Here is a 26,405-nt window from a genome sequence, read left to right on the forward strand (position 1 = left end):
CCGGCTTCGCGCCGTGCCCCGCGGGCTGAGCTTCCCCCCTCGCTGCGGTTTCAGGCGGTTGGGCCCAGGCGGCTAATTACTGGCGGTAATGAGAGGCCAGGCGGCCGCCACCTGCAAATGAAGCACCTCAGCAAAGGCGGTGCTCGCAGGATCTGTAAAAATTAAAGATCTTAAGGGTTGTTTTTGAGAGAAAAAGAGCCGAGAGTCGCTGCCGAGGGGGGAGGCAGGCCTGCCCGCACCGGGGTGCACCCCCCGGTAGGCCTGGGGCAGCTGCAGACCTGCAAAAGGCCCAGGATCCGATTTTCTGCCCCAAAATGTGCAGAGCATTGGCACTGACAGCCCCACAGGACGATGTCCCCACACTGCTCAGCTCCTGCTCTCAAATCCTTGTCAGTTCGGTGCCTGTACACAGCCCCGGCATGGTTGCACAAAGGCAGCACGCCCCGTCCCACATCCACCTTTGTGAGCGATGTAAAAGCAGCCTCAGGATCAGAGCACGCGCTCGAGGCCCATTCTCGGGACGCTTTATGGATCGTGCATTTAGGCCCTAAAACCAGCTACAGTGACTCCAATGTGTTTAGGGTCCCATAAACCCATCTGTCCTCTCACTCTGCCCGCGCATAAAGCCTGCGGGCTGGTCTGAAGCCAGGGGCAGCGATTTTGGGGTGCCTGCGGGCAGAGCTTTGGCTGTTCGTCTCTGAAGGGAGGCGGGTGAGTCAAGCACGCGACCGACTTTTTAAAGGTCACGAACACCTCTCGGTGGTTTCACCCCAGTGACTGAATGCAGTCGAAAGGGAAAGTCAACAGGAGAACTTCAGCTTATGAAAATGGGTGTCAGTAAACAGATATTCGAGGAGTCTGCAGAAGGAAGACTAATGCTTGCCGCCTCCTTGTGAGTGCTGTAAAATGCCTGCCAGCCTGCCGGTGGCCCTGGAGCTGTTCTGAGCAAGGAAGAAAGCTCTCAGTCCTGCTGACCTCTGGGGAACAGTCTCCCACTGCAGGCAGTGCCAGGCGAACAGCGGTGCCCTTGCACATCCCGAGCACGGCCTGTCCCAGGCCAGTAATGCCCCAGGAGGGATGAGCTGGACATTTTAACCAATGCAAGCACCAAAACAACTCCAGAGCAGCAATCTGGTGGGGTGCAGAGCTACGGTGCACATGGAGTCTCCTTCCCGACCCAACAGCAGCCATCTCGGGCGAGCATTGCTCTGTGGCTCTGCTGCTGGAGCCCCAGAGGGCTGGCTTGCCCCGGAGTCACTTTGGCACTGGTGACCAGCTTAATTCCCCAGCACGCTTGGCTGAGCATTCCCCACCCCCTTGTAACTGCCTCGTATTCCAGGAAGGAGCGCACAAGCCTTTGCCTCACTTTTCACATAGCTTTCAACAGCTCCAATGTCATTGCCTAGGCGACCGGGACGCTACTAGATTGTAGTGCAGTAAATAACATAGATCCTCAATCCCAGGCCGCTCCTGTCTGCGGGAGACCTCCGGGGGAACTCGAAACGCTTGGGGAGCCAGAGCAGGTAGGAGGAAAAAAGACAAAAGGAAACCCCTTGCTATTTGTGTGTGTGCGGTACTCAGCACAGACCCTCTCAGTAGCGCAGCCGGCAGATGACTCGTGGCCGTTTTGCTTTGTAGGGTGCTTATACAAAATTAAGAAATCTTCGAAAGTTTGCTCCAAAGTGCCTTAGATCCAGAGTTAAAGCACTTGAGGAAAGACCAGCCAAGTGTGGGATGAAGCAGCAGAGGAGGGGATGGACACACGCGGGATGCTGTGGCTGGTTGCCTGCTGCCCGGCTCCGGCGGGGTCGGGTCTGCGCTCAGGGCTGGTGCTTGGCTGCCAGGTGCAGGAGGGACAGCCGGCTCTTCTCACCTCCTGCCCATCACGAGCTGCGAGGGACTCCTGTCTGTCGACTTCTGAGTCTGTCAGAGAGGATTTGGTCTCACTCACTCCTGCTCACTTTTCTAAGCATTGTTTTGCATGTGTGAATTTACTAATCAGGGACAAGTGAGCATGAGCACAGGTGATGTTGCGACCTTGGAACCTATCTACATTTTGTAAACGTTAACTTTGCTGCAGGCTGGATGAGCCGGATGATTCTCAGCGTGCAGTGGAGGGGAGGAGAGGAGGCACAGATACAAGTCCACAAAACATCAAGCAATGCTCTGCGGCCTGGTCTGAGAGCTCTCAAAAGTCCCGATCCCAGCACTGTGAGCTCAGTGCAGTGCACACTACGTACTGCATGGGGACAGAGCGATTCCTTACTCAGTATCTCAGCAGTGCAGATTTATAGACATGTATGGCTTGATCGGGTTCCCGAGGTCTTCCTTTCTCAGGGTGGGCCAAGAGCCTCTAGAGATTAGGAATAGCCCTGTTATGCAGGTTTGTGTGCATTTATCTCCCTGTAAGGTGGCTGAAAAAATGTTGTCACATTTCATTCTGGGTTGTTGGAGGTGGCAGGATAGTGGTGAATATGTTACTGCTTGGTGAAATAGCTGCAGACGTTTCCAGGTATCCAAAACTGAGGCTTAAAGTTAATGGTGAGATGAGGGGTGCTCCTTCTAGAGACCACAGGAACGCAGCAGCCAGGCATCACCTCCCAGCAAGGCTTCATCCCCCTTGTTACACTTCTGGTACCCCTTCCTTACGCTGATGAAAGAAGGACGTTGAATTTGTAATAATTCTAAGAATATTTTCAGAGCCAGTGGTCAAAATAAGAAATTGTGCCCCTGGAGTGACACATCCCATCCCATGCTGCACAGTCCAGCAGCTCGGTGGAGGGAGGTGGCAGCCCCCACGTCACTGCTAATCTGGCCATGTACTGAGCTAGGTCCCCAAAGCAAGCAACCGTGGGCTGTTTCCTCCTTGCAGGCTTTGTCTCTGTACTTCCAGCTGATTTTTCACTGTGCAATTTCCCTGCAATGCACTAACTAGCAACAGAGGGAAGCAACAATCCAGTGAATGGTGGAGGAGACTCGAGAAGGCATGCGGAGAGGCAGCTCCCACGTGGAAACAAGCAAATCGCGTAAGCAGCATTAGCTCCACGCACCGAACCCCCTAGTTTGCATGTTTCAGTCTTTCTTCCTCTAAAAGCCTGCAATAAATCAGGTGAATGGCCTGCCTGCAGACAGCCCCCAGCTCTGCATGTGCCCGAGGCCACAGCCCCCTCGGTCCTGTGTCGCAGCCGTCACCGCACGTCACTCCAAGCAGCCTTGCTGCCCCGTCACATCCGTGTTGCTCTGAGACAGAAGGGATGGAGGACCCCTGCTGCACCGTTCCCTAGATGAAGAGGTCTTCAGTTTAATGAGCAGATGTGGGTCTCTGGGGGTGTCAGTGTGGAAATCCTCCCGGTGGTTTCACTAGAGAGCTCTTCTGTGCAGAAGTCAAAGTGTTATCTCGGGCCTTTCCTCAAACGTTGGTGCTGGGAAGAGGTGTCAGGGCGATGTCGGGGAGCTGGTGCTGTTACAGCAGAGGCTGCGGATCCTCCAAGCTGCTGTGGGAGACTGGAAGTGACAGAGGCTGAAGCTGCTGGGGCTGTTTCCTAGCTGCTGCCGGTGTGTTTAGCCTCGGGGTAGTCACCTCCCAGTGCTATTTGCATAGTTTACAGGCACTGGGAGGTAATTACATCCAAGTGATCTAGTAATGCTGCTCTAGCAAGGCAGAATTAGTCCCCACAGCTCTTCCTAGCTCACCTCCATTTAACCTGTGCCAAGGGCCTCTGCGGCTTCCAGTAGGACATGATTTCCTTCTGCTGGACCTCACCGCAGTCACTTCCCTGCTTCCCATCCAGCTCGACTGCAAACGCCTCCACAGCACCTCATTTTAGAGCAAATTACACCATGAAAGTTGCTGCCAGCTTTGGGGGATGCTGTTTGCAGTCTTCTGCAACTCCTTATCGTCCCAGAGGCCAGGACTTAGACTGTCACTATCGCTACAGGGAAACCTTCCCAGAACGTGCAGTAGTCACTGCATGAGGGAAGCTGACAGCCAGGATGCTCTCTGTACCATGGAGTGTAAGTGTTTGGGTGTGAGAGGACGCTGGCCTGGCTTTGCAAACACCGATTGTGCTTTGAAAGAGAAAGGGAACTTCCAAAACGCCCTTAAAATATTCAGATTTTTTTTCTGTTGAAAGCGAGTGCAGCCACGTGGTTAGAGCTGGTGTCACCCATCATGACCACACAGCACGGGGCGGTGCAGAGGTGCTTTCTCTGCTGAAAGAAAAGGCCTGGCTCGTTCTTGACATTGCCGACACCTTGGGCCATGGAAAGCAACATGGATACAGGGTAAGGCCCCCAGCAGAAGCCCCGCGGCAGCTCTAAGCTTTTCTCAGAACTGCTGCTTCCATCCTTTTGTTTCTCTCCATTTACTCGTGGGACGAGGAGGGGTGGGTGGACACGAGACTTTCACGAGCTGGCTCTTCTGCGAGCAGACGTGTGGGGAGCGAGCTCTCTGCTGCTGTGCCGAGCCCTCCTGGAAGAGCACCTGCAGGCGCTGTGTGACTCAGGTGAGTCACAGATGTGGCAAAAAAACAGCGTGGGGGTCAACTTTCAGGGGACACCACCCTGCTTTCGTTTTAACGCCTGGTGCAGCGCCTGTTGCTCCCGAAGCCGCCCAGCCTCCAGCTGACTCAGAGAGCCCACGGAAAGGGCCCCAAGGCCGGCCCCGCAGCTGGGCTCACCCAAACATCGCCCGCTTGGAAAGCGGCTGCTCTCTGCGGCCGGCAGCCTGAGATCGGAGAGCAGGAAGCCTTCGGGCTTTCAGTATTACACGGCGGTACTGAGTTGAAACAAGATGGTAACCCTCGGTTGGGTAAAAGGAGTAGCCAGGTCTCGGCTGGGCCGTGTGTGTGTGTTAGGAGGGGCAGGGAAGCCGTCCCTGTGGTTCCTGGGGAGGAGGAGGATGGTCGCGCAGCCCGGCTGCGGGCAGAGGAAGGCAGCAGGCTGCTCAAGATGGCTGCAGCCCGGCCCTCTGCAACACGCTGCCTCTCCCGGGGGCTTGGCAGGGGGCACAGGCACCCAGGAAAGGCCCCGGCACGCTCAGAGAAAGAGGCCGGGATGCTGTGGGCCCTCGGGCTGTCTGTGGCTCCCGGCACATTGCAGCTGAGCCAGGCGTGCTCTGTCCATGCGGTCACAGCGGGTTTTGCCACGTATCATCACCCGTTTCTCCAAAGAGCAGGTCGTGCTGGCAAACAATGCGGCTTCCCTGGGGGTTACAACGCCTGAAGCACCTCGTGTGCATTGCCTTTTCCATCTGAGCATGTCTGCAGGCTCTGGAGCAGCCACAGATCGCCCTTGCTCTTACAGAACCACGCTTTTGCAAAGCAGGACCAGACGGTGGCCACCCATGGGCACTCGTAGCCATACATATTTCTGGTGGGTTTCCTCCGTGCGTCCTGTTCACCATAAAAGAGCCTGGCCGTAGGAGCAAGTAGGAGCACTGCTGAGCACTCGGCGCAGGTGTAGGTGCCCGTGGCATCGCGTGGCTGCTCTGCAGGTGGGACATCTCCCTCCCGATCTCACGGCCAGGGGCAGGAGGAGCAGACGGGATGAAGGATGGCTCAGTGGCTGTGCAGCACAGCAGCATTCAGAAAACTTTCACCGAGCTGGCTTTCCCACATATTTCCTGTATGCAGTTCTGGGTAAATGGTGCACTTCTCTCAGCTTTGCTTCTGTACCTTTACAGGAGAGGCAACACTTCTGCCTTGGTTTACTTGGAAAGCATAATATAACATTCAATAATATTTGCAAGCTGCTTAGAATTGGGAAAGTCATTCTGATGTCTGAACAAGTAAATTGAAGGGTGCTGTATTGTGTCTCCTGCGTGAGTTTACCGAGCTGTCTTTATGCCTTTACAGATTTCTGGGTATTTGTAACTAAATGTTCACAAGAAGAATACATCAGTCTGTTGGCAAATAACATTCCTGGGATAAAAATTGTACTGTGCCTAAAATGGACAAACCAGGCTCCAGGAGCTACACCATAACAGAGCACAGGCAGGCTTCTTCTGAAGTTGCCACTGGGTAGTGGAGACGCCTGAGCTCCGGTGCTCGGTGCTCGGTGCTCCTGCCTTCCTGCCTTGCCTTGCTCGGAGCAGGTGGAGATTCCGTACAGCAGCCTACGGGGGCCAGCCCTTGTCTTGAACTCCTGGCACTGCCCTGATTCAGGGACACAAAGGTCTGCCCTGCGTGCACCAGCTTTGCAGCAGAGGGTTTCCCCCCTCCTCTGCTGGCCACTGAGCAGCCGGGCAGGCAGGGCGCTCTCAGGGGAGCAGCACCAAGGGCGCCTTGGGCTCTGATTCTTACTGTAAGACTTTGTTTGCTACCTAACTTGAGGTTTCGGTTTTATTCAGAGGCCTCATACTCGAGAGTTTGGTATATCTGAGAAATCTAAGCCCTTTTCTGAATGAACCTGGTCCAAAGCGATTGCTAAGAATAGCTGTCAGAGTACCCCAGGGCTGGGGAGGCCGCGTGTGGCAGTGCTGAACGCTGCTGGAGCGCTCTGTAAGCATCTCAGATGGGAGCCCTGAGTCACAGGATCAGCGTTTAGCAGAAATGGGCTGACATCCAAGCACCCTGCCACTTTGGCCCTTTCCAAAATACCCACATCTGTGTAAGAATGCTGTCATCACCCGAAATACCACCCTTACGAGAAAGCTCCTGCAGCCAGAGGGCTGCTGCAAGGACACGGCCGTGGTGCTTCGCTGGCCTTTCTCTGTGCAAAACCAGAAGCCAACGCTGTGCTGACGGAAGGCATTGAGCAGCTGTGGGGGAATCCTGCTGCCCCCCTCGATCAGGTATGGCTCTCCAGCAATGCTAACCTTGTTGTTTTTCTTTGCCCCAGGGTGATTTATCCTTTGTCAGACTCCCCCTCTGCGAAGATGTCTGAGTCGTCTCCAGCTGATGAAGGTACAACATTTGAGCACCTCTGGAGCACACTGTAAGTGGTATTTGATCATTTGTGTTGAGGCAGCGGTGCCCCTTTGCTGTGCAATCTGTGTTAGCACATCTCATCAATACGGCCTGGAGGGAGACAAGTTTCTTTCACATGCTCCAGTTTTCACATATTCCTTTTCTGCATTCAGAATTTTGCTCCCAGGCTCCAGTCTCTCTGCTCAGACTATTTCATTTCCCAAACCCCTTTGCCTCGGTGATGCTAGACAGTCAGAGGCTGGGGAGTTTGCGTACACCGAATGCAGGGCCCCACAGAGGTTTTGGAAACTGTTTCTGAGAAGGGTTGTGCAACCAGCAGTATTTCCAACACGCAACATAAATCCAAAGGAACGAACGCAACAAAGGGTGTTCTTGTACATCAGAGGTCAGCATCTGGGCACGCTTTTTGCTCGAGGAAACGAAGGTGTTTGGGCAGCAGGGTCAGTAATGCCTCCACAGCAGCTGGGGAGAGGAGACTGACTCATCTCTGCTTAGAGAGGAGCAGCCCACGTCCGTTGTACCTTGCCTGATGGAAGCTCCTCTGGCCCCAGCAGCACAGCACCAGCCCCTGCCCATGCCCCTGTAGCACAGCGTGCTGGGGAGAGGGCATCTGCCAGCACTGACCAGCCTGGGCTGAGCACGGCCTGTTATTGTGATCTGTGGCCCTTCGAAACGGTGCAGGCTGTGCTGGAGAGCTGGAAAGCTGACTGTCTGCCATCGCTTTCTCACAGGGAACCAGACAGCACCTACTTCGACCTCCCTCCGTCCAGCCATGCAGGCAGCAGCGAGGTCTCCAACCGCACGGAGGTGACAATGGACGTCTTCCAGCTGAGAGGCATCAACGACTCCGTGATGGTGAGTGTACGTCACATACAGGCTTGTCTTCCTGCTGGTGACTGGGTGCCTTTAGGGTAGAAAATGGGAACTTGGTGATTCATAAACCAAACAGAAACACTACAGGTGCAGCACTGATATTATTTGTTTAGTGTCTGATAAGGGACGTGCTGCAGTTTTGCAGCCCTATGGTAAAATGCTCAGTAAAATAGTGGGTACGTATTCATAGATTTTTCTGGACTCTCCTCTGTTTGGAAAGGATTTGCATCTTAACAGCCTGGCAGGACAAGCAGACAACACTAGGCTGAGGTTATTGCAATCTTGCTTCTGCCAGCATGGCCATGATATTTCTGTCAGGTGGAGTTTCAGTGGCTGGTTGGCCAAGTAGGGGCAGTGCCAATGAAATACTCCTCAGGTGCAGCAGCAGCAGAAGCTGTCTGCTCATCCTCTAGGCCGTTCTCAACAGCAGCACCGACAGTCGCAGTTCTGGGGCTGGGAAGCAAGAAGGCAGCTCTCACAGCCGAGGTAAAGTGCATGGTCACAGTGACTGTAGGAAGCAGGCTCTGTGCTGGGCACTTGCATCTTCCTCCTGCTTGCTTAAACACGCAGCAGGGCTTCTGCGCTGTGACGACGGTGGAGCTCGAGTACCTCGACAGAAATAGAGTATAATTTGCTCAGGTATAAACATGCTGTGTAGTAAAAGTTGTTTGCAAGCTGCTCTGCAGCCAGGGCTTCTGGAGGGCCACGTCATTCCCTGCTGCGGTGGGGCCTTCTGAACGGACCTTCAGAGAGGAAGGGCACGGCAGGAAGGACTGTCTTCGGTAACAAAAAGTCTCTCCGATTTGCTGGTTAGGATGTGCTCTGTCAGGAACAGGCTCCTCAAAATTATTCGGTTTTAAAATTGCAGAGGCCATGCTTCTCTTTTCATTTCCTGAGTGCTGGAGGTGCACCAGGGATAAAACCCTTCACAGACATCAGCTTGCCATCTCTTCTGAAAGCCGAGGGCTTGGTTCGCACAGTGTAACCACTGCCCATCTGGCATCAGGATCTCCCCCTGCCCAGCCAGGCATTAAAAATCCTCTACCAGACATCTCAAAGGCAGCAGGAGCCTCTATAATGCTCTCAGAGTGTGTGCTGCCGCATTCACGCTCCTCCCAAGCCCTGCGGCCTCCCAGGAGCATCCATCCCTTCCCCAGCATGAGGCAGCTCTGGCCGTTTCAGCATCTCCCTCCACAAAGCCCCCGTTTCCCTCCTCGCCAGCTTGCATCCCCTCCCCCAGCTCCCTTTTCCCTCGCTTTTAGCTTACTTTCCCTCTCTTGCGGGCCTTTGTCTGCAGCGGGGCAGGAGCCTGAGCCTGGCAGACGGCTCAGGTGGAGCCCCCTGTGCTAATAACCGTGGAGCTGCCCCGGCACTGATGTTCGGCCGTCCGGCTCCGTATCGCCGCCGTGACCGAGGCCACCCGCAGCAGACGCTCGCTGTGAGCGGGCTGCGGGCTCGCAGGGGCAAGGAGCAGAGAGGCAGAGCCAGCTCCTGGCCCTCGCTCACAGTAATGAGCCAGCAGTAAATATTTGTATTGGCCCCATCGTGCAACCACTACATGCTGTAGTGCTGAGCCCGGAGCGAGCTTCTGCTAGCTGCTGTCACCGGGAAGTGTGGCAGGCTGACGTGGGTAAAAATAAACGCACAGGTGAAGTGATGCAGCCAGCTTGCCGCGCAGGTGGGACCAGGGAAGGAGCAGCTGCTGAGTACCGGCGGTATCCGGAGGATGCCAGAGGCAAACACGTGGGGAGCAGTGGTGCTGCAGCTCCTGGCTCTGGGGCTGGTGCTCGGTGGCTGCCCGGAGGACACCCCCGTGCTCGGTGACTGGACTCCAGGCGGCTGGGGCGCTCCGTGTCAGCAACACATGGACGTTGGATCGCTCCACCGAACCTGTAAAACATCTCAGGGTCCTGCGGGAGGAACTGCTGTAATTAAATGTGAACAGCTCCTCAGCCACCCTTACTTTTTTCCCAGCTTCAGGACTGGCAGCTTGTGCAGTGCTTAAGGCTTTGCCTAGGTGCTGCTGCGAGCTGGCTGTGCACGGGTCCGTGCATGCACACCGGTGTAGACAGGGGGGTGATCCACACTGGCTCCATCGTTGACAATACAGCCCACCACTCTTTGAATTCCCCCTCTGCTGTAAGACGCAGACTTCCGCAGCGGGCTCTGGCTGAAGTGAGGACCATTCCAGCCCCTGCCTCGAGTCATAAGGAAACCTGACTCATCGCGGGGTTTGTGCTGTAGCCGGCGGTCCTGCTGCTTCTGACGTCGTGCCCTGCTTTCAGCCAGATGTTGGGTAAACATCTAACCTTGTGAGGCTTCTTCGGAACATCTCTCGGTGAAACAAATCAGTGAAATAAGACAGGATGGCAGGGAGGAGAAGAGCATGTATTGGCAGATGTAAGGCTTGCGGCGCTGGGGCACGGGTGGCTACCTGGCCTCCGGGTGTTTGTGTCAATGGGACCTCCAGGACGATTCGAGCCAGGAGAGCCCTGATGCGAGCTGTTGATGGGGTTTGTAATGCCACTGGGGTGCACCTGAAAGACACCCCCCAGGGCCCAGGCTGGGGTGGATGGAGGGACAGAAGGACAGAGTGATGGCCGTGACTGGCACGTCCAGCTCCACGAGTACAAGCTGGAGTTATCCCAGCCACAGCCACCCCGGTCTGTGAAGAAAGGCTTCTCTGGGGATGGGGTTTGACTCCAGCGACGCTGCAAGCGGCTCTCCGGAATTAAGCCTGGCTGGGTTTAATTACGGAGCAGGACCCCCGCTCCCCTCGGTGGGGATGGTTGGTACAGCCTAGTCCATCGCTGGGCAAGCTGGGGCCTGCCCCGCGCTTTAATGAATAGTCATGAGGGACAGAAGGGGGTGGGCCCCGTTTTGTTGTTGGATGCAGCTAGTTGACAGAACTAAGGGAGATGAAAAAAGCAAAAAAGCCAACAGACCGCACACAGGTGGCCAGCGCAGCATCCCTGGCACTGCCTCCGCGGCCCCGCTCCCCATGGTCCGGCACCGCAGCTCCCCGGCCGCCTGCTCCATCGCCCCCCGACCCCATGACTCCTCTGGCGGGAAGGTTCCCACTGGTCTGTAACTCCCACGAAGACTAAAATGCTGTACATCAGCGACCCGATGCAGCATTATACCACGGTAGGTGCTTCTCTTTGCTAGCGGGTTTTGCCTTGTTGCTCCTTGCCTGGAGTCGTGCCCTGCCGCCGTGGCAGGAGCATGCTGCGGCCGCGTGCCCTGGCTCTGCTCGCGGAGCCTTCGTGCTGCTGCTGCCCGGGATGTGCTGGGGACACGGGGCTCCGGAGGGGCCCACCTCTGGGACCCGGCACTCTCTGCACCGGAGGCAGTCGGCAGCATGAGGAGAATGAGCTGTGCCCACTTGGGATGGTTGCAGCTTCATCGGCTCGCTGCGCGTTTCTCCCGTGTTTTCCCGTGCTGTGCATTGCAGAGGGTGACTTAAACCTTTTGCGTAAATGGGCACGGGCTCCCTAACCCCTTGTATATGCAAACCGGGGTGTGCCTGCACTGGAGAAACCTGGCTGAAGGCGAAGGGCAGCTGTGAGCATCCCTAGGAGGAAACGCTGCCTGCGGAGCCCAGAGGTGCTTGGCACCTTGAGCCCTGCAGGCACTGCAGCTCCTGGCATGTGTCACATCCCCAGGCAGCTTTTCCTTTCATGGCTTGGAGGCTGGAAGGATAGAGCAGACGAAATAGCACCTGTGCTTGCGGGCAGCAGAGCTTCATCCCTATCCTTAAGAGCTGAGGCTGCTTTCTTAGTCAAAAGGTTTTTGGATCTGCTGTCTGGTGTTCAAAAAAACTTAGATACAGATGCAGTTATAGACAGAAAGGTGCGCCGTTGCACTTCCCAACCAGGAATTATTTCATTTCTCCTTTTTGTCTTATGTGAATAGTAGAAGCATGTAAGTACTGGGTTCTTTGTAATGCTGCTGCTTGGGATGCCGTTACTGCAGCCATGTGGATATTTATATAGGTGTGTGTATGAACACACATACATATATTTGCATATATACACACACAAGCACTGCGTTGGATTTGTTGACATACATACACACAAACACCCATGCTTGGATTGGTCTGCTAAGAGAATGTTTCCAAAATGTACTCGGTCTTAAAAGACGAGTTAGTCATTTACTCACTTGGCTCTGCGTATCCCTGCCGGGTATCTGCGGGCTTCGCCTGCTGCTTTGTAACCAGAATGTACCATGAGCCAGATAGACTAGTGAGACTGCTTATAAAAACCCCACCAAACACGCAGAGAAATAGTAGTAATTGGGGTGAAAAAGGCTTAAGGGGATCTTCTAATCAGCAAAAGCGGGCTCTCCCACCTTTGTATAGCCCGAGCATCAGCTGGCTCAAATGAACCCGATTCACTTAGTTCAGGAGATAAATTTTCTAGGAGAAAGCACTTTTTTATGTCATACATCTTCACTTTAACCAAAATTAACTAGAACACTGCAGTTGAGGACGATGGCCTAAGTCGGCCCCTTTCTCCAGCTGCCCTTCCCTCTGCACATTTCCAGCCACTCTTCCTGCCATTTCCAGGGGAGGCCTTAACTCTCTACACGGCAGCTCCAGAGTGCTAGCTCCCGAGCAGCAGGCATCGCCAGGAGGCAAAAAGCTTCCTGTTTATTTCCCATTTCGACAGGATATGAGTAACTGGGACGGCACCCGCTCCTGAGCTGCCTGGCGGTGCGAACCCAGCCTGCTTTTGTCTGGCTATGTCCATGCGTGTGCAGTGTCAGTGCTAAAAGTCGGCTTGTTTGCTCGTCGAGGGAAGTGCACTTTCTCCCTGTTCATTCCTAAAGAACCGCCCGTGGCTGGGTACAGGGCGTGTGCTCCGCGTGCTCCCTGCAGCCCTTCCACGTCCCGGTCACTGCAGGAGAACAAAACGGTTCAATCTCAATTTCCACGGGTTATTCGGGCTGCGCTTTCGCAGTGCTCCCCTAAAAAATAACAATCCTCTTTCCTCTTGTGTTTCTCCTCCTGTGCGATGTGCCTCACACCTCCCAGCCCCGCCGAGTGTCACCGGTCACCAGGGCTGCCCCGTCCCTGGGGTCCTGCTGGCAGCCGGCTGCGGCGGGGCAGGCTCCCAGCTGGGTGCCAGCAGCTCTCCACGGGCACTTTTAATTCCCATTTTGCTGAAGTTTCTTGTAAATTTTTCTCCAGGTGAAGTCAGGGATCGTGGAAAGCCCGGATGGGCGTTGTTTATCGTTAGCAGGGCTATTTATAGAGCAGCGAGGAGGAATAGAGGGGTTTATGCACATGTTTTTAGGGGAGAAAATGGCTGTATTTGTAAAAGCAAGTCGGATCTTGTTCAGCATTCCTCCAGTTAGTCACAGACTCCAACGACCTTGCGAGAGATGCAGACAACAGGAGAACTTTCCTGGAGAAGGCTGATTGCGTTTAAGCCATTATACATCGTACGCATTTGGGTGAGGTTTGGCTCCCAAGTCAAAACACGTCTCTTGATTCCTAAGTTGTGAGCCTCGCAGCCCGGCAGCCTGCCGAGGGAAAAGGCAGATCACCAAGCCTGCTGCTCGTGGCCAGGGGAGGGCTGGCAAGCATCGCTGCCTTCTGGTGACTCCTGGCTTCCCAGGGCTGCCCTCGGTGGTGCTCAGCAGCCGGGGGGACAGCCCTTGAGCAATTCGGGGATTGCAGACTTGGCGGAAAAACATTCTACCTGCTTGGCGAAGCAGCCAACTTTGGGATTTTTTTCTCTCTTTTGAGTATTAGTTTACCTGTCTACCACAGAAAAAGGAAAAAAAAAAAAAGGTCTGATTTTCAGATGAAAGGTTAAGGCCGTTTTAGCCATGCTAATTTTGAGAATGTCTTTTGCTGAGGCTACACCTGCAGATAAAAGAGCTGCCAGCTTTTTACTGGAAATATCTGATGATAATTGTTCAGAAGATGAATAAGAATAAGAATAAAAAGTAAAAAGCCAGGTTTTGGCCCAGTGTGCATGGAACAAGAGCCAGTAGATGTGTAAATAGGTAAGTTTGCTCTGTGACCTTATTTGCAGTGTGCTGCATCACAGCTATGCACTTTGTAGGTTTGAGGTTTTCCCCAAATTAAACTTGCATCAGTGAAAGCCACTAAAAGCAAACACCCCAGCTATGAAATGAATTACACAAACCACCATTCAGAGCTCCTTCTTCGTACTCATGGCAGGGAAATCCTTCCAGAAACGGTGCGCACACGCACATGCACGAGAAGTGAATGAATGCAGAAAGTATGCCTGGATAACAGGTCGGATTTTCAGCAATGCGATGGGAACGATCTGTTGGCAAAGAAGGCGGCTGCCCAGAGGTTTCAGGTACCGAGCAGCTCGGGCGGGCAGTGCCGCCACGCAGGGCTCTGCAGAGGCTGAGCTGCTCGCAGGGTCCAGCTGGAGGCATCCGGGGGCTAGCGCCGGGCGCCAGAGCCGTGCAGGCGATTCACAGCACCACGAAGCCCCGGCTGCTGGGGAGAGGGCATCTCCTTCCCGCTGCAGGAGCGAGGTCTTTGCTCGGGGCAGCCGGCATCCCGCATCCCAGACGGAGCCCAGCAGCTCCCAGTGGCTCCCAGCAGCTCCCAGCGGCTCCCAGCAGTGCTGCGGGACCCTCGGTTCCCTCCTGCCCTGCGTGAGCTCTGGCCCTGCTTTAGGGGGCATGGTTTTGGCTGGTGTTCCTGCAGTGGAGGTGCGGCACTGAGCAGTCCTTTACTGGCAATGAGTAACCTTGATGGGTCTGGTGGGGTTCCGGAAACCTCTGAGAACCTGCTTAACTTTGGGGACAAAAAGAGCCTTTCTGTTGTCCTCGCCTAGCAGAATTCATAGTCTAATGGTCATCGTTCCCCCCGCTCGGTGCAATAGGACATTGCTCCTATCCTAGCAAAACCCCAAAAACGCGTGCCTGCTCCCTGCTAACAAAAAAGTTATCTGCAGCCAAACGTGCGAGAAATCCGGGGGTCTCGGCATCTGGCTGCCTCCGGTGAGGACGAGGCTGGTAGAAGGGGGCGACTTACACGCATTAGGTTCATCCTCGACACAAGCGGTGACCTGTTTACAAACCACGCCGACCCAGAACAGCTCCCCTGGCTCCCCGCACGCTGGCCCTTTAAGGAGGCTGTAACAGGACACCCGAAGTCCTGAAGAAGTGCAGCTGAGGTTTCCATGTCTCTAAACTGGCTGGTGTTTTCTTTTTTTCCCTCCTCCCCTTTTCCCTTCCTCCAGTCCCAGTTTAATTTGCTCAACAACAGCATGGATCAGAGCATCGGCAGCAGAGCAGCCTCCACCAGCCCCTACAGCTCCGAGCACACCTCCAATGTCCCCACGCACTCGCCCTACTCGCAGCCCAGCTCTACCTTCGACGCCATGTCCCCAGCTCCCGTCATCCCCTCCAACACCGACTACCCGGGTCCCCACCACTTCGAGGTGACCTTCCAGCAATCCAGCACCGCCAAGTCGGCCACCTGGACAGTAAGTTGCATGCCTTCCTCGCCCCCCCGGAGAGATGCTTGCTGCTCCAGGTTGCGTTTTCGGGCAGCCTGCCGCAGACACGTGAGCGCGTGCCCGGGTGCTGTTTCGCGGCGGGATGCGCAGGGCACGCTGGCTCGTGCGCAGCCTAAAACGCGGGGGGCTCTGCCTGCACAGGTGACCCTGAAAAGCAAAGCGTGCAGGAAACGTCAGGGCTTGCTTTTAAGCTGGTTTTCGTTTGTTTTCCCAAACGGATCGTTAAACGCGGTGGTTGAATATAACCGCCGGTGCAGGAATTCCCTAAAGTGAGGATAAATGTCCATAAAAATCACAAAGCTGGAAAAACGCACAGGGAGAAGTGCCTGATGCGTTCTCGTGGCAATTCCCGAAGCATTTCCCAGCAACTGCTGTCAGAGGTGAGGCAGGAGGTGAGCTGGACCTTTGCTGTGGTCTGATGGGGCCGTTCTTAGCTTTGTCTTAAGTTCTTGATTTTCATGTATAGTCCCCGTTCATCCTGTATCAGAAGAGGAACTCAATCTCTAGAAGTCACAACAAAATAACAACGTAGATTTTTAACCACAAAGGGATGCCTGCACAGCATCAGGCGCCTGCGATGTGGGCTCAGCACCTTGGTGCTTCGGAGCTGAAGCACAGCTTTGGGCCAAAAGTCCTCCCGCATGTCCGCAGCCAGGCAGGGGAGTCCTCTGCACCGATCAAGAATTAGCCTGAGCGTAGGACAGCTGTTTTTGTGGAAAAAAGGTCATGAAGTCCGGCTCCCGGTTTTGTGTAATGCTGTCTGTATTTTTAACAGCAGCACTTGCAGCTGTTACCAGAGGCATTTCTGCCGTGGAGGTTTCCCTGCCATGCGGCGAGCGCCTTTAGCCCTCCTCACTGCCACCTGAACGCCTGCAAGAGCTCCTCGTGGGCATGCCTGTGGCGGGCGTTTGTGCTCCTTAGGGAATGTTTCGGAGCAGAGAGGCTGAGATGAGACAAGTGACACAAAGAGGGAGCGACCAGGCTTCCTCCGAGGCTGTCATTTGACATTATGGTGAGACGGGCAGAACCCACCAGGGGCGATGCGTCAGCTCAAGGTGCGATAATGACTTTTATTTTTGGAAGCTGATGTGTTTAATTGCTAAGAAAGTCCTTTCCATAGAAAGTAGGAAGCGTCTTGGGATGCTTTTGTGCAGGGACGCGGCGAGCTCACTGCCCTGTGGGTGCTGGCACAGCGCTGGGACTTGTGCCCACGGAGCATATGGATGGGATGGGATGGGACAGGATAGGGTGGGTTGGGATGGGACAGCCTGCAGCAGCCTCCTCAGCGCTGTGTCCGTCCCTCCTGTGAAACCAGGAGCTGACCTGGGCAAGAGGAGCCCCCTGTCGGGGTGCTGCCCGCCCCTGGTGCTGCAGGGACGGTGACACCGCTCCCTGCACTCAGCGTAGGTCCCCCCGGGCAGGGTGAGGAGTCCCTGCCTCCCCCCCAAGGGAGGGCAGAGCGGAGCAGCGCAGCACCGCGCTGACAGCTCGGCTCGCTGCGGCAGCCACGTCTCCAGCAAGCTGTCAGCGAACCGGCACTTGAATTCAGCCGAGGCTGCGGCTTCACTGCTGACTTGTGCTGACCCGTGGCTGGGACGAGCACCGTGATTAGATACAGCTTGCCCTCCTGGAAGTGGTTGGTCCATCACTTTTTTCAGTCTTCCCTTGCAAGCTGCTGCTAAAGGATGCATTTGTTAGGTCTGAAGGTCTTCGGGGTAGGAGGTGGCTCCATCCCACTCGTACCCGTGTTGGGGGATAGCTCCTGCCAGTTAGGTGTAAAGCTGCACAGGAAAAGAGGTGTTCAAAAGAGGTGTTCCCGTGCCTCAAAACCACAGAGGCATCCAGAGAGAGGAGCAGCCACGAGCCAGGACATCCTGCTGAACCACTCGGGGGTGATGCCAGCCGCGATGGGTAAAGAACCAAAGGAGACAGTTGTGCTCCTTGGTGTGGGTTTGGAAAGCAGAATATCGGAATGGAAACCAAGCACACACCGGTGCAGTGTGTCTCACCCCGCTGTCCTGATGTGGAGGGAAGAGACAGGGAAATGTCGTGTGCTTGCTTGCTACTGTCCCTGGCTGGACAGGCTTGGGAGGCAGCTGGGGGATGCAGCGGGCACGTCTGTGGGGCTGGGGCAGGCTGGGCACTGCAGGATACCCCTGGGCAGCGCTGTCAACAGGATAGGTTGGTGCATTCCAAAATATGGAGGGTGCACCTATTGAAAATACACCGTGCTCGTCTTTAACGTAGTAGTAAGACCCTTCCCTTATCCCAGACAAGGTGCATTGCAACTGTAGAAGTGAATTGAAAAAGCCACAAAGGTCTTTTTGACTGGTTGTCCCCAAAACGGCAAAGGAGGGAGCAGCAAGAGGCTTCCCGAGCTGGTCCCACGCAGTTAGCAAGCCCGTGACAGCACCTCTCCCCCGCTGGAGCCATCCTCGGTGGTGATGCCGCGTCCTGCTGGTGGCTGCATCCCAGCCTGCGAGAGCCCCAGCGCTCCTGGGGCGGGCTGGGAGGAGAGGCTCCGGCAGGTCCTGGTTCAGCTGCTGAAGTCTGCGCTGGGCATCACCTGCACAGCGCTGACTCCTGTCCAAAGCCTTGTCACGAGCACAGAGAGCTCTGCAGACAAGAAGTGGTTGGGAACCAGGGTCTTTGACTCTTGCTGAACGTAGCCCAGCCTGTCTGAGCATCGCCCTGTGCTGCCTGCGATCCCGTAGCTGCTGTGTCCTGCTGGGAGCTGTGCTGATCAGGAAGGGCTTTTATTCTCAAGCCTTTGCATTAAGATCTCCTTTGGATGTTGGAGCACCCAGTGCTACACTAACCTCGGGGAAGCCCTGGGACACGAGAGATCCTTGGCAAACACGCTGTGGGCAGCCGTACTGCCCCACAGAGGATGCGCCCCACCAGCCAGCGCCAGGAGCTGACATTTCTGAGCCCCAGCCTAGCTTTCACTGCACCACTGCTGAGCCTCACGGCGAGCAGGAGGGCCAGCAGTGCCTTGCACCCAGGACAGCGTGGGGGATGCTTGGTTTGAGACAGCGGCACCGCAGGACCTCTCAGGGACCGCAGACTGCCCGGCTCCCTGAGGGCGCTGCCTGCCCGAGGTCCTGCCGCGCTGACAGTCGGATTTGCTGCCACTCCTGTCCCAGCCGTGCCGCTGTATATTTGTGCTGGAAGAGAGGGCCGCTTCCTTCCTCCCTCTCAGCTCAAAATCTGCATTGAAACTGCCATCTGAAGAACCCATCCTGGCTGAAAGCAGGGACGAATTCAGCAAAACATCGTACGTTATATATTGCCCATCAGTCGGTATACAAATACTGATGTTTGTATGCAGCGTGATTCTCCGCATAAGTTGTGAACATGAATACAGAGGCATGCAAGGAAGAACGGGAAAGCTGTTAGGAAATACAGGCACCTGGCAATGAAAGCTGAAACTTGTGGTCAGTAGGACCGGGGACAGTGACACCGGACAGCTCAGTAATGGCCCAATCCTTGCCAAGAGTCGCTGAATTAACAATCCTGGTGTGATAAAGGACGTGCATGGTTTGCACGTGGAAAGAAAAAGCGGTAAAATACATTCCCTATTTCATTGGTAGCTAAGGAAGCCTCATGGCTTCTGAATATTTTAAGACTCACTGCACCAAATGATGCACACTAAGAAAGCTCCAAGCCACAAATTCCCCTGCACGGCTTTGTCCCGCATCATTTCAGAGCCCCGGGGAGCAATCCACCACGAGAGCAAGGCTTTGTCAGACCAGCAGCTCCAGCAGCCTCTTGCAATATTGGGCTGAACTGTTGACAATCCAGCCAACTGGCGGAGCACAGGCAATGCCAACCCAAGTAATTCAGTGTAAACAGCCTTGTCAAAAGATTTGACATGGTTTTTTGATACAATCATAGCATGTAGCCTAACACACTCCGATTTTTGAAGGGTTTAGCCTGAATCCCTCTGGAGGATATTCCTCTGGGACACTTACAGTTATCCATCCTCGGATAGCACAGCTCACACCGATGGATAGGTCACAGCTGGAAAAGGGAACATGGCAGGGAATCACATCCCATATTCTGCAGTCCCATGGAGCCCTACCACGCAGTTACCCGTAGGCTTGGAGACCTGTATGTGCAGCTCAAGCAAACAGTGGCAAAGAGGTGAGACAAAAGCGAGGTGAACGTGGCTCCCACATTTAGGAAGGGAGAATCCCGAGAGCGTAGGGCTCCTGGATGAGAATCCACGTGGACACGAGCTCTCCACGCCGCGGGTGGTCTGGGCAGGACGGTGTCACCGACCGGGAGCGGGGCTGCCTCCAACCACGGCACCCCCGGGACCACGGCCGCAGCGTGTGCGCAGCTCGTGTCCACACCTCAAACAGCCTGTTGACAAAATAGAAAAGGTTTGGGAGGGAGATCCAAAGAAGATGAAAGATTTGGAACAGATGCCTTGTAGGGAGATACCGTACGGCATAAAAGGTCTCCTAGAGAAGAGTAAGGGTGGCTTGATCGCAGTCTGCAAGTACCTGCACAGGAGATGGTTTCTGATAGCAGACAGCTCTTTAATCTAATAGAGAAAGACATAATGAGATCCAGTGCTTGGAAGCTGAAGCCAGGCAAATTCAGACTAGAAACACGGTGGAAATTTTTTAGCAGTGAGGATAATTAACCATAGGAACAATTTACCAAGGAATGTGGTGGATTCTCCAACTTGTGCAGTATTTAAATTAAGAGTCTACATATCTTTTGAAAGATAAGCTCTACTTCAAGCAGATATTGTTGGCTCCATCCAGGATGAGTAGGCACGGGGCTTAGGCAAGCAGTGCAGGAAATCCAACCAGAGGATCAAAATTTGTTCTTTCTAGCCTTAAAAAGGTGAATTTATGAAATGGACAGATGGATAGAGCTGAAGACTTTGAGAATGAATTTGGGGGCCCCCATTTGCTAGAAACAGCTCTGTTTTTGCAAAAGGATGCCAGGCAGCTGGTGGGCAGGGGGGTCCTGAGTCCCCGTGCTGGCCCTGACCACCGCATCCAGCCCAGCTTTTGGGAATCGCACCGAACTCGGAAGCGAAGTCACTGTGCTAGCCTGTTCCATACGAAGCCCTCAAGGCTGCCACCGCCTTCGTTTTCATTTTTAATGGCCTCTTATCAGCAGAGAGCGAAGAACAGATGCTGAAAATAAGGTTTTCGAAGCCCCCCTCCAGCAGGCTGTGCCGATGGGGCTGGGAGGAGGACAGGGAGCTGGGGCTGTGCAAGACGAGGCACGCCGGCAGCCTGCCTGTTTGTTGGAAGCTATCAGGGCTCTCGGTTCCCCGGAGCTGCCCGTACATGCAAGAGCCGCGAGCCGATCTTGGCTGTTTTCTCGCAGGCAGCCCCTCGCCACGCCGGCCAGCTGGTAACTGATAGATAATTAGTATTTTTCTCAAGTCTGCTTTGAGGTGGATCAGCGCGCCCTCCCCTTCAAAATACTCGCAGAAGCGTTAATGGGGTCTTTGGCCTCCCGTGGCCTGGCTGCAAAGGGGCAAGGCCTCGGTGCTGGCAGCTGGGGGCTTGTCCTGCTGCAAGAGGGGGACGAGCCCCACGCTACGCAGGGAACGGGGTGCCCCTTACCCCAGTGAGCGCGCACGGTGGTGCCCAGACCACGTCCAGCATCGTGCCTGCTGCTCCGGGGCACCGACAGCCGGTGATGGAAAGGCTCCGTGGCTGGAGAGGGTCAGAGGCAAGGTGAGGAAGCCCTGCCACCGCGGATGTCACTGAGCAACTGCTCAAAGCAAACCAGTCGGCATGCCGTGCTCGGCCCCCGGGAGGGCTTGGCTGGCCCCGTTCTGGTGGTTCCATAAATATTGCACTGGGAGACAGGGAGCTGAAATGGTTCCTCTGATGTAGCTGAAAGGGGAGGATGGAAACAACTGGTGTCGTTGGAGGGAGGTTCTCCTTGCTGGTTGCTCTCTGAAGTACGTTGAGATAGGCAGCCGTAAAGAGGAGGAGGAAATCTTCAGGAGAATCTGTAGAAATCGCTTCAAACTCTGGCAGCTTACCACATTTTCGAGAGTATCTGCACAACAGCAGTAGCCTAGAAATGAACAAGGGCACGCGTAGCTCGGTGCTCGCCATCTGAGCCATAAACATCTTTGTTTTGATGTGAGTAGCTGGGCAGAAGAGCATGGGTATTTTGGCATGCCAGAAATAGGAAAGCAACCTCAGCATCAGCCTGCTCCAAAGCCATTGAAGCCAGCCCACTGGAGGCTTTCCATGAGCCTTTGCAGGGCGTGGATGAGGCTCCAGGAGCTCCAGACACAATGGAATTAAGAAAAAAGGCGAAGGAATTTGGTGCGCGGTGTTCCAACACGATCACACTATCAGCCCCACTATCTTGAACGTGTATGGTATGCACAGGTCAAGGGAACGACTTGCTGGCAGCCGCCTCTCCAGCGGGAAGGTAGCGCTGTCCCGCGGGGACGGCTGGGAAGCAAGAGGGGACGGGGACATGCTGCGGCGAGGCAGCAGCAGCGGCTTTGGCCAGCTCCCTCCCGGTCTGCCAGGAGCCCAGCCAGGCACTGGCACGGAGGAGGACACCCCCCGGCCAGTCGTGCCACCTCGAGCACAGCTGGTGGGGACCCGCGGAGCTCTGTGAAGAGCCTGTTACCCATCGGCTGCACCTGCAAGGCTGCTCGGGGCCCTCGTTGTCCAGGCACCTTCTCGGGCTGGCTGCCTGGAGGAGGAGATGCCGTGCGGAGCTGGGCACCGCAGCAGTTCCTGGGCTGCTCCCGCGCGTGCGCGCCCAGAGGAGCCAGCAGCGGACCCTGGAGGAGACGGCTCCACGCGGGCTCGCCTTCCCTTCCTCCCTGGCTCTGTCCCACGTCCAGTCTTCGTAATGCAGCATGGAATAACCGAGCTGGTAGATTTCTGGTCTCCTTTTTGGATGATGCTGAGCTCCGGTGTGGGCTTGGTCAGAGGACCCGAGTACCCAGATGCGTAGAGGAGGCAGACTTACTAGAAACGATTAAAAAATCCCCCAGTGTGCCAGCACTGGCTGCTGAGGCAGTGACTAAGAAAGGCAGCGATCCCGGCTGGCAGTTATTTTAGGGATGTACGCACCGGGGAAGGAAGGGAGAGGAAGGGAGGGGGTGAACCAAGGGATTTTAATTAGGAGTAGCAGCACGATAACGAAGGTAGAAGAACGCCGGGGCTCTGCAGGCACCTGGAGAAAAGCCCAGGTCCCATCACCGTGCCACAGGGACACGCGGGCAAGTGGGTGCTGTCGCAGCCCCTTACAGCCACCCCCGGCACAGCACCTCCGCGCCGAGCCCCGATGTGTCCGGCACCCGTGGGGGCTTTCCTCTTCGGCACCGGTGATGCTCCGGGCGTATGCGAACCCCAGCTCGTAGCAAACGGGCAGCGGGGTCACACCGGGAGGAATTTCCAACTCAGTGAGAAGTTGTATAGGCTAGTGATTAAAAAATGGTTATTAAAAAAAATTAGAAAGGGAAAAATAAGCCCTGCAGTCGGCATGTCTTCCAGGATCTGTCGTAACAGATTCGTCCGAGCCGGTTAACGGTATTTGCGGTTTGCAAGATGCTACATGTCTGGGGAAGATGACAGACACATTATTATCACCTCTCCGCTGCGATCTGTCCAAACCTGTCCCAGGATGCAGCTCCGCAGCTGCTTGCTAGGGAGTGCAAGGAAATTAGCAGCCGGAGGCAGCACTTTTCTTCTCTCTCTCTTGCCAGGCTAGTGGCTTTATTGGGATCCATTGACTGCAGTCCTGGACACGTCTTGAGTAGAGCTAATGAGGAGAGTGGAATGTAAAGGAGGAGGAGGAGAAGGCTGGTAGGGAGGAGGGGGGAGGATTTGTGGAAAAAGTAATTGTTGAGCAAATCATTTCCTTCAAGAGAGAAAGGAGGACTTGGCTGCAGCCCTCCCGAAGCAGGCAAGTCTAGACGCTTCGGTGTCAACAGTTGAAGATAAATAAGATTTTATCAGCTCCAAATCTGTTGGGACACATCCTCCTAGCGGTTCTGCTGCCCTGGGAGGAGTGCAGGCAGATGGACTTCTCTGCTAGGTCTCTCCACGCAGAAGGTTCAGGCTATTTCTTGAGCGAGGCTCTTAGCATACGCGGGGAAAACACACCTCTCCCAGCTCTCGTGTCCTGCGTGGTAGCTGCAGGTCCAAGCAGGGCACTGGCCTCTTCCAGAGCGGGTCTGGGATGTTTGCAGGGGGTGAACGGACAGTCTGAAGGCTTAACTCAGTGCCGTTTCACAGCTGCCACCGCATTAGTCTCCCTGAATTTCTGTGGGGCATGAGGTCCCTTGAACCCTGTAGCGCACAAAACATTTCCTTGGATGCAGTGGCAATGGTACCGAGGTAACTGCTGGAAAGGAGAACTGAGGGGTCTCCACAGGGGCCGATTACACCACGGGGCTTCATCACTCTGGCGTGTTTGTGTCCCATTGCGTTCAGCGTGGATACAGCAGGGTCTCAGTCTCACCCAAGAGCAGCTGCGTTTCAAACACAGGGGTGAAGCAAGTCCCATCCAGAGACCCTTTGGGATAGCAAGTCCCTAGAAAAACAGAGGCTCATGCTGATGAACTGCTAGCATTTAAATAATTTTGCTTTTCCGTTAATTCTTCCTGCTCTGGACTTGCACTACAAGACATTACAGTGGCAGGGAGGAAGCAGCAGAAGGTGCCGTTGTATTTTCACTGCAGCAAACGAGGGTATGCGGACACCGGGAGCCCCGTGACCGTAGGAAGAAAACAGGCACGTACATCCTGCAGGTTTGTGGAAGCGTAGGGCAGGCTGCTCCTGTTTGCTGTTTGTACTGTGCTGTCAGCCACAAGCCACACCGAGGCGAACCTGTTGTGCTCCGCAGAGGTACGGTAACAGGCAGTCCGACGTCCGTCTGCGCACAGAGGTGACACAGTCAGAGCTGGAAGAACAATACCGACGGTCCGAAGCACAGACCGGGAACTGGAGGCACAGGAAGGAGGTGCCCAGAGGAAGAACAGACTCAAACTTGTGTAGGTGTGGAAGAAGTCTCAGGATCGACATCTTTCAGCCTTGCTGCACCGGCGCCGGTGACGCTGGGGACTGCGCTCGGGCGTCCCCGGGGTGCTGCTCCCGGCCGAGGCTCCGACACCGCCGCGCAGACACAGCCCCGGCCGCGCTCGCTTCCCACATACCAGGGACAGCTCCTCTGGCCGGGGGCCAAGGAGTTTCCGCAGCACGCTCCCACCCCGGCGCAGGAACCTCTGCTCCTGGGGGTGCAGCCCGGCCTGGGACAGCAACGGGAGCTTTTTACGCATGGACGAGAGCAGAAGTCGCGGCTGCTGCCAGCTTGCAGAGCTGTGAACAAACAGGCAGGACACGAGGGAACAGCCAGAGGCTCGCCCTTAGCCCAGATGGCAGAGAAGTGGCCATGGCAAAAAGAAGGCTGTGAAGCATCAAGGTGACGGCACCAGTCCATGCGATAAATGCTGGTATTTCGGTCTCCTGGGTTCTGCTTTTCGCTTTGCCACTGCCCTGTTTTGTGCTTGAGGAAGGCTCAGCACCTTTCTGTGCTCTCTGTAAGCCAGGTGCACGCACTTCAGCTGCAGCTCATGAAGTACCAGCAACTCAAAGCCATTACACAGCACAAGCCTGCACATAAATCACCTGTGCTGGATTACTGGTGATAGATTAGCAACTATAGATTACCAGAGAGCAGCAGAGGCACCTGTTTGCCTCTCTGCTTGGAGCCCGAACAGGACACGCATTTTGCTGTCCCTTAGGGAGAGCGCACATTGCTCTTCTTGGCTGGAAATACGGCTGGGGATGGAAAATGTGGCTGGAAATATACTCTGGGGATGTAGAGTCTCTGGATTGTAAACACACAATGAAATGTAACGCTCGTTCCCGTGGTGGCCATGAACAAGCTGGGGCTGCAGGACAGGGAGCGCTTTGCTCCAGCAGCTGCGGAGCGTGCAGGGGGCCCACGTGCTGCCGCGCTCAGCCTGTGCTGTGGGCACAGGCTCACGGGACGCAGCCCTGATCCTTCTTGCCCAGAGTTATCAGCACGGAGTTCCTTAAAAGAATAGTTTGTTATTGTTGAAGGATCTTTGAAGGCAATCCTGGAGCTGTTAAGACACGATAAGGTTATCAGCGGAGGCATGCCTGTGTTGAGCGGCAGCCTTTCTCCCTGCGGGGCAATCGCTGTGCTATTTAACAGAGATTTATCCATGTCATAACATGGTATAATGAGAGAATTTGTTACCAAAGAGCTTGCCATAATGCACCTCTGCTCCTCCAGAGCAGTTTTATTTCCCAGGCATGTTGAGGACTGCCCGGGAATGTCTACATGAAAGGATCCTTTGACAGGAGTTGTCAGTATTTTAACACCTGGCAAGGAAGAGCCCCCTCCAAATAACCCTTGTTTTGCCATGGTGTCTCCTCAAAATGGGGGTGCTGAATCCTGAGTGCACCCCTCAGAGCAGGTTACGTGGGCTCAAGCTTCTCTTCCACCCAGAGAGAGGGGACCCAGGGTGCTGCAAGGGAGCCGCGTTCTCCATCTCGGCACAATCCCTGGTGGTACACAGGGAGCTGATCCGACCCTGGAGTCACTGTAGTCAGAGTTAGCTGGCATCCAAGCCAAATGTAGGGGTTTTGGTGAAAGGCACTGTTACTGAGCATCTTCTGTCTGCTGGCAGGTCCGTATCCCTCAGATAATCAGGGTTAATTCTTGCTGCAGGTTCAGCTTCACGTCACATCTCCACATCACTGACAGCCTCCAGCAGCCACAGCATCCTCCTGCTCTGCCTCCTCTGCCCTGCAGCTTGCTGTGCTGGAGTTGTCGTCTTGCTGGAAACATGCTGCACCCCTGCCAGGCTCCCGTTCTGCCAGAACGGGCCCCAAATACCCTCGTACCCTGCGTGCAAGCTGCTTTGTTTGCTGCAGAGCCCCAGTGCCCCCTGCTTCAGGGCAGGTCTCCTGCCATGGGGAAAGCACAGCGGCCGTCGCACCACACCACGCTGGCAGCAGGAGCCTCACTAGCCTTTGCACACCTGTATTTTGATGGCTCAGGACAAGCTTTAACATCCTCACAAATATTCTGCACGGTGGTA

The 26,405-nt window shown here is 55.1% G+C and overlaps 1 protein-coding gene across 5 annotated transcripts in view; it reads left to right on the forward strand.

The window, feature by feature from the left end:
• The first annotated feature begins 53 nt into the window (after positions 1-53).
• Positions 54-26,405, forward strand: part of TP73 (tumor protein p73) — a 37,598-nt gene continuing 11,246 nt past the window's right edge. Inside the window, exons 1-4 of one of the 5 annotated variants that reach the window (XM_080564639.1) lie at positions 54-1,523; positions 6,841-6,936; positions 7,661-7,784; positions 15,038-15,283. In XM_080564639.1, coding sequence (XP_080420765.1) covers positions 6,878-6,936; positions 7,661-7,784; positions 15,038-15,283 — 429 coding nt within the window. In that variant the 5' untranslated portion in view covers positions 54-1,523; positions 6,841-6,877. Of the gene's footprint in view, positions 1,524-3,822; positions 4,285-6,840; positions 6,937-7,660; positions 7,785-8,157; positions 10,950-15,037; positions 15,284-26,405 lie in introns of those variants that run through there. The other 4 variants (XM_080564641.1, XM_080564637.1, XM_080564638.1 and 1 more) reach the window with 4 other exon arrangements.

This window comes from Anser brachyrhynchus (assembly GCF_964034855.1).
Source record: "Anser brachyrhynchus genome assembly, chromosome: 21".
In the NCBI taxonomy this organism is placed as follows: domain Eukaryota; kingdom Metazoa; phylum Chordata; class Aves; order Anseriformes; family Anatidae; genus Anser; species Anser brachyrhynchus.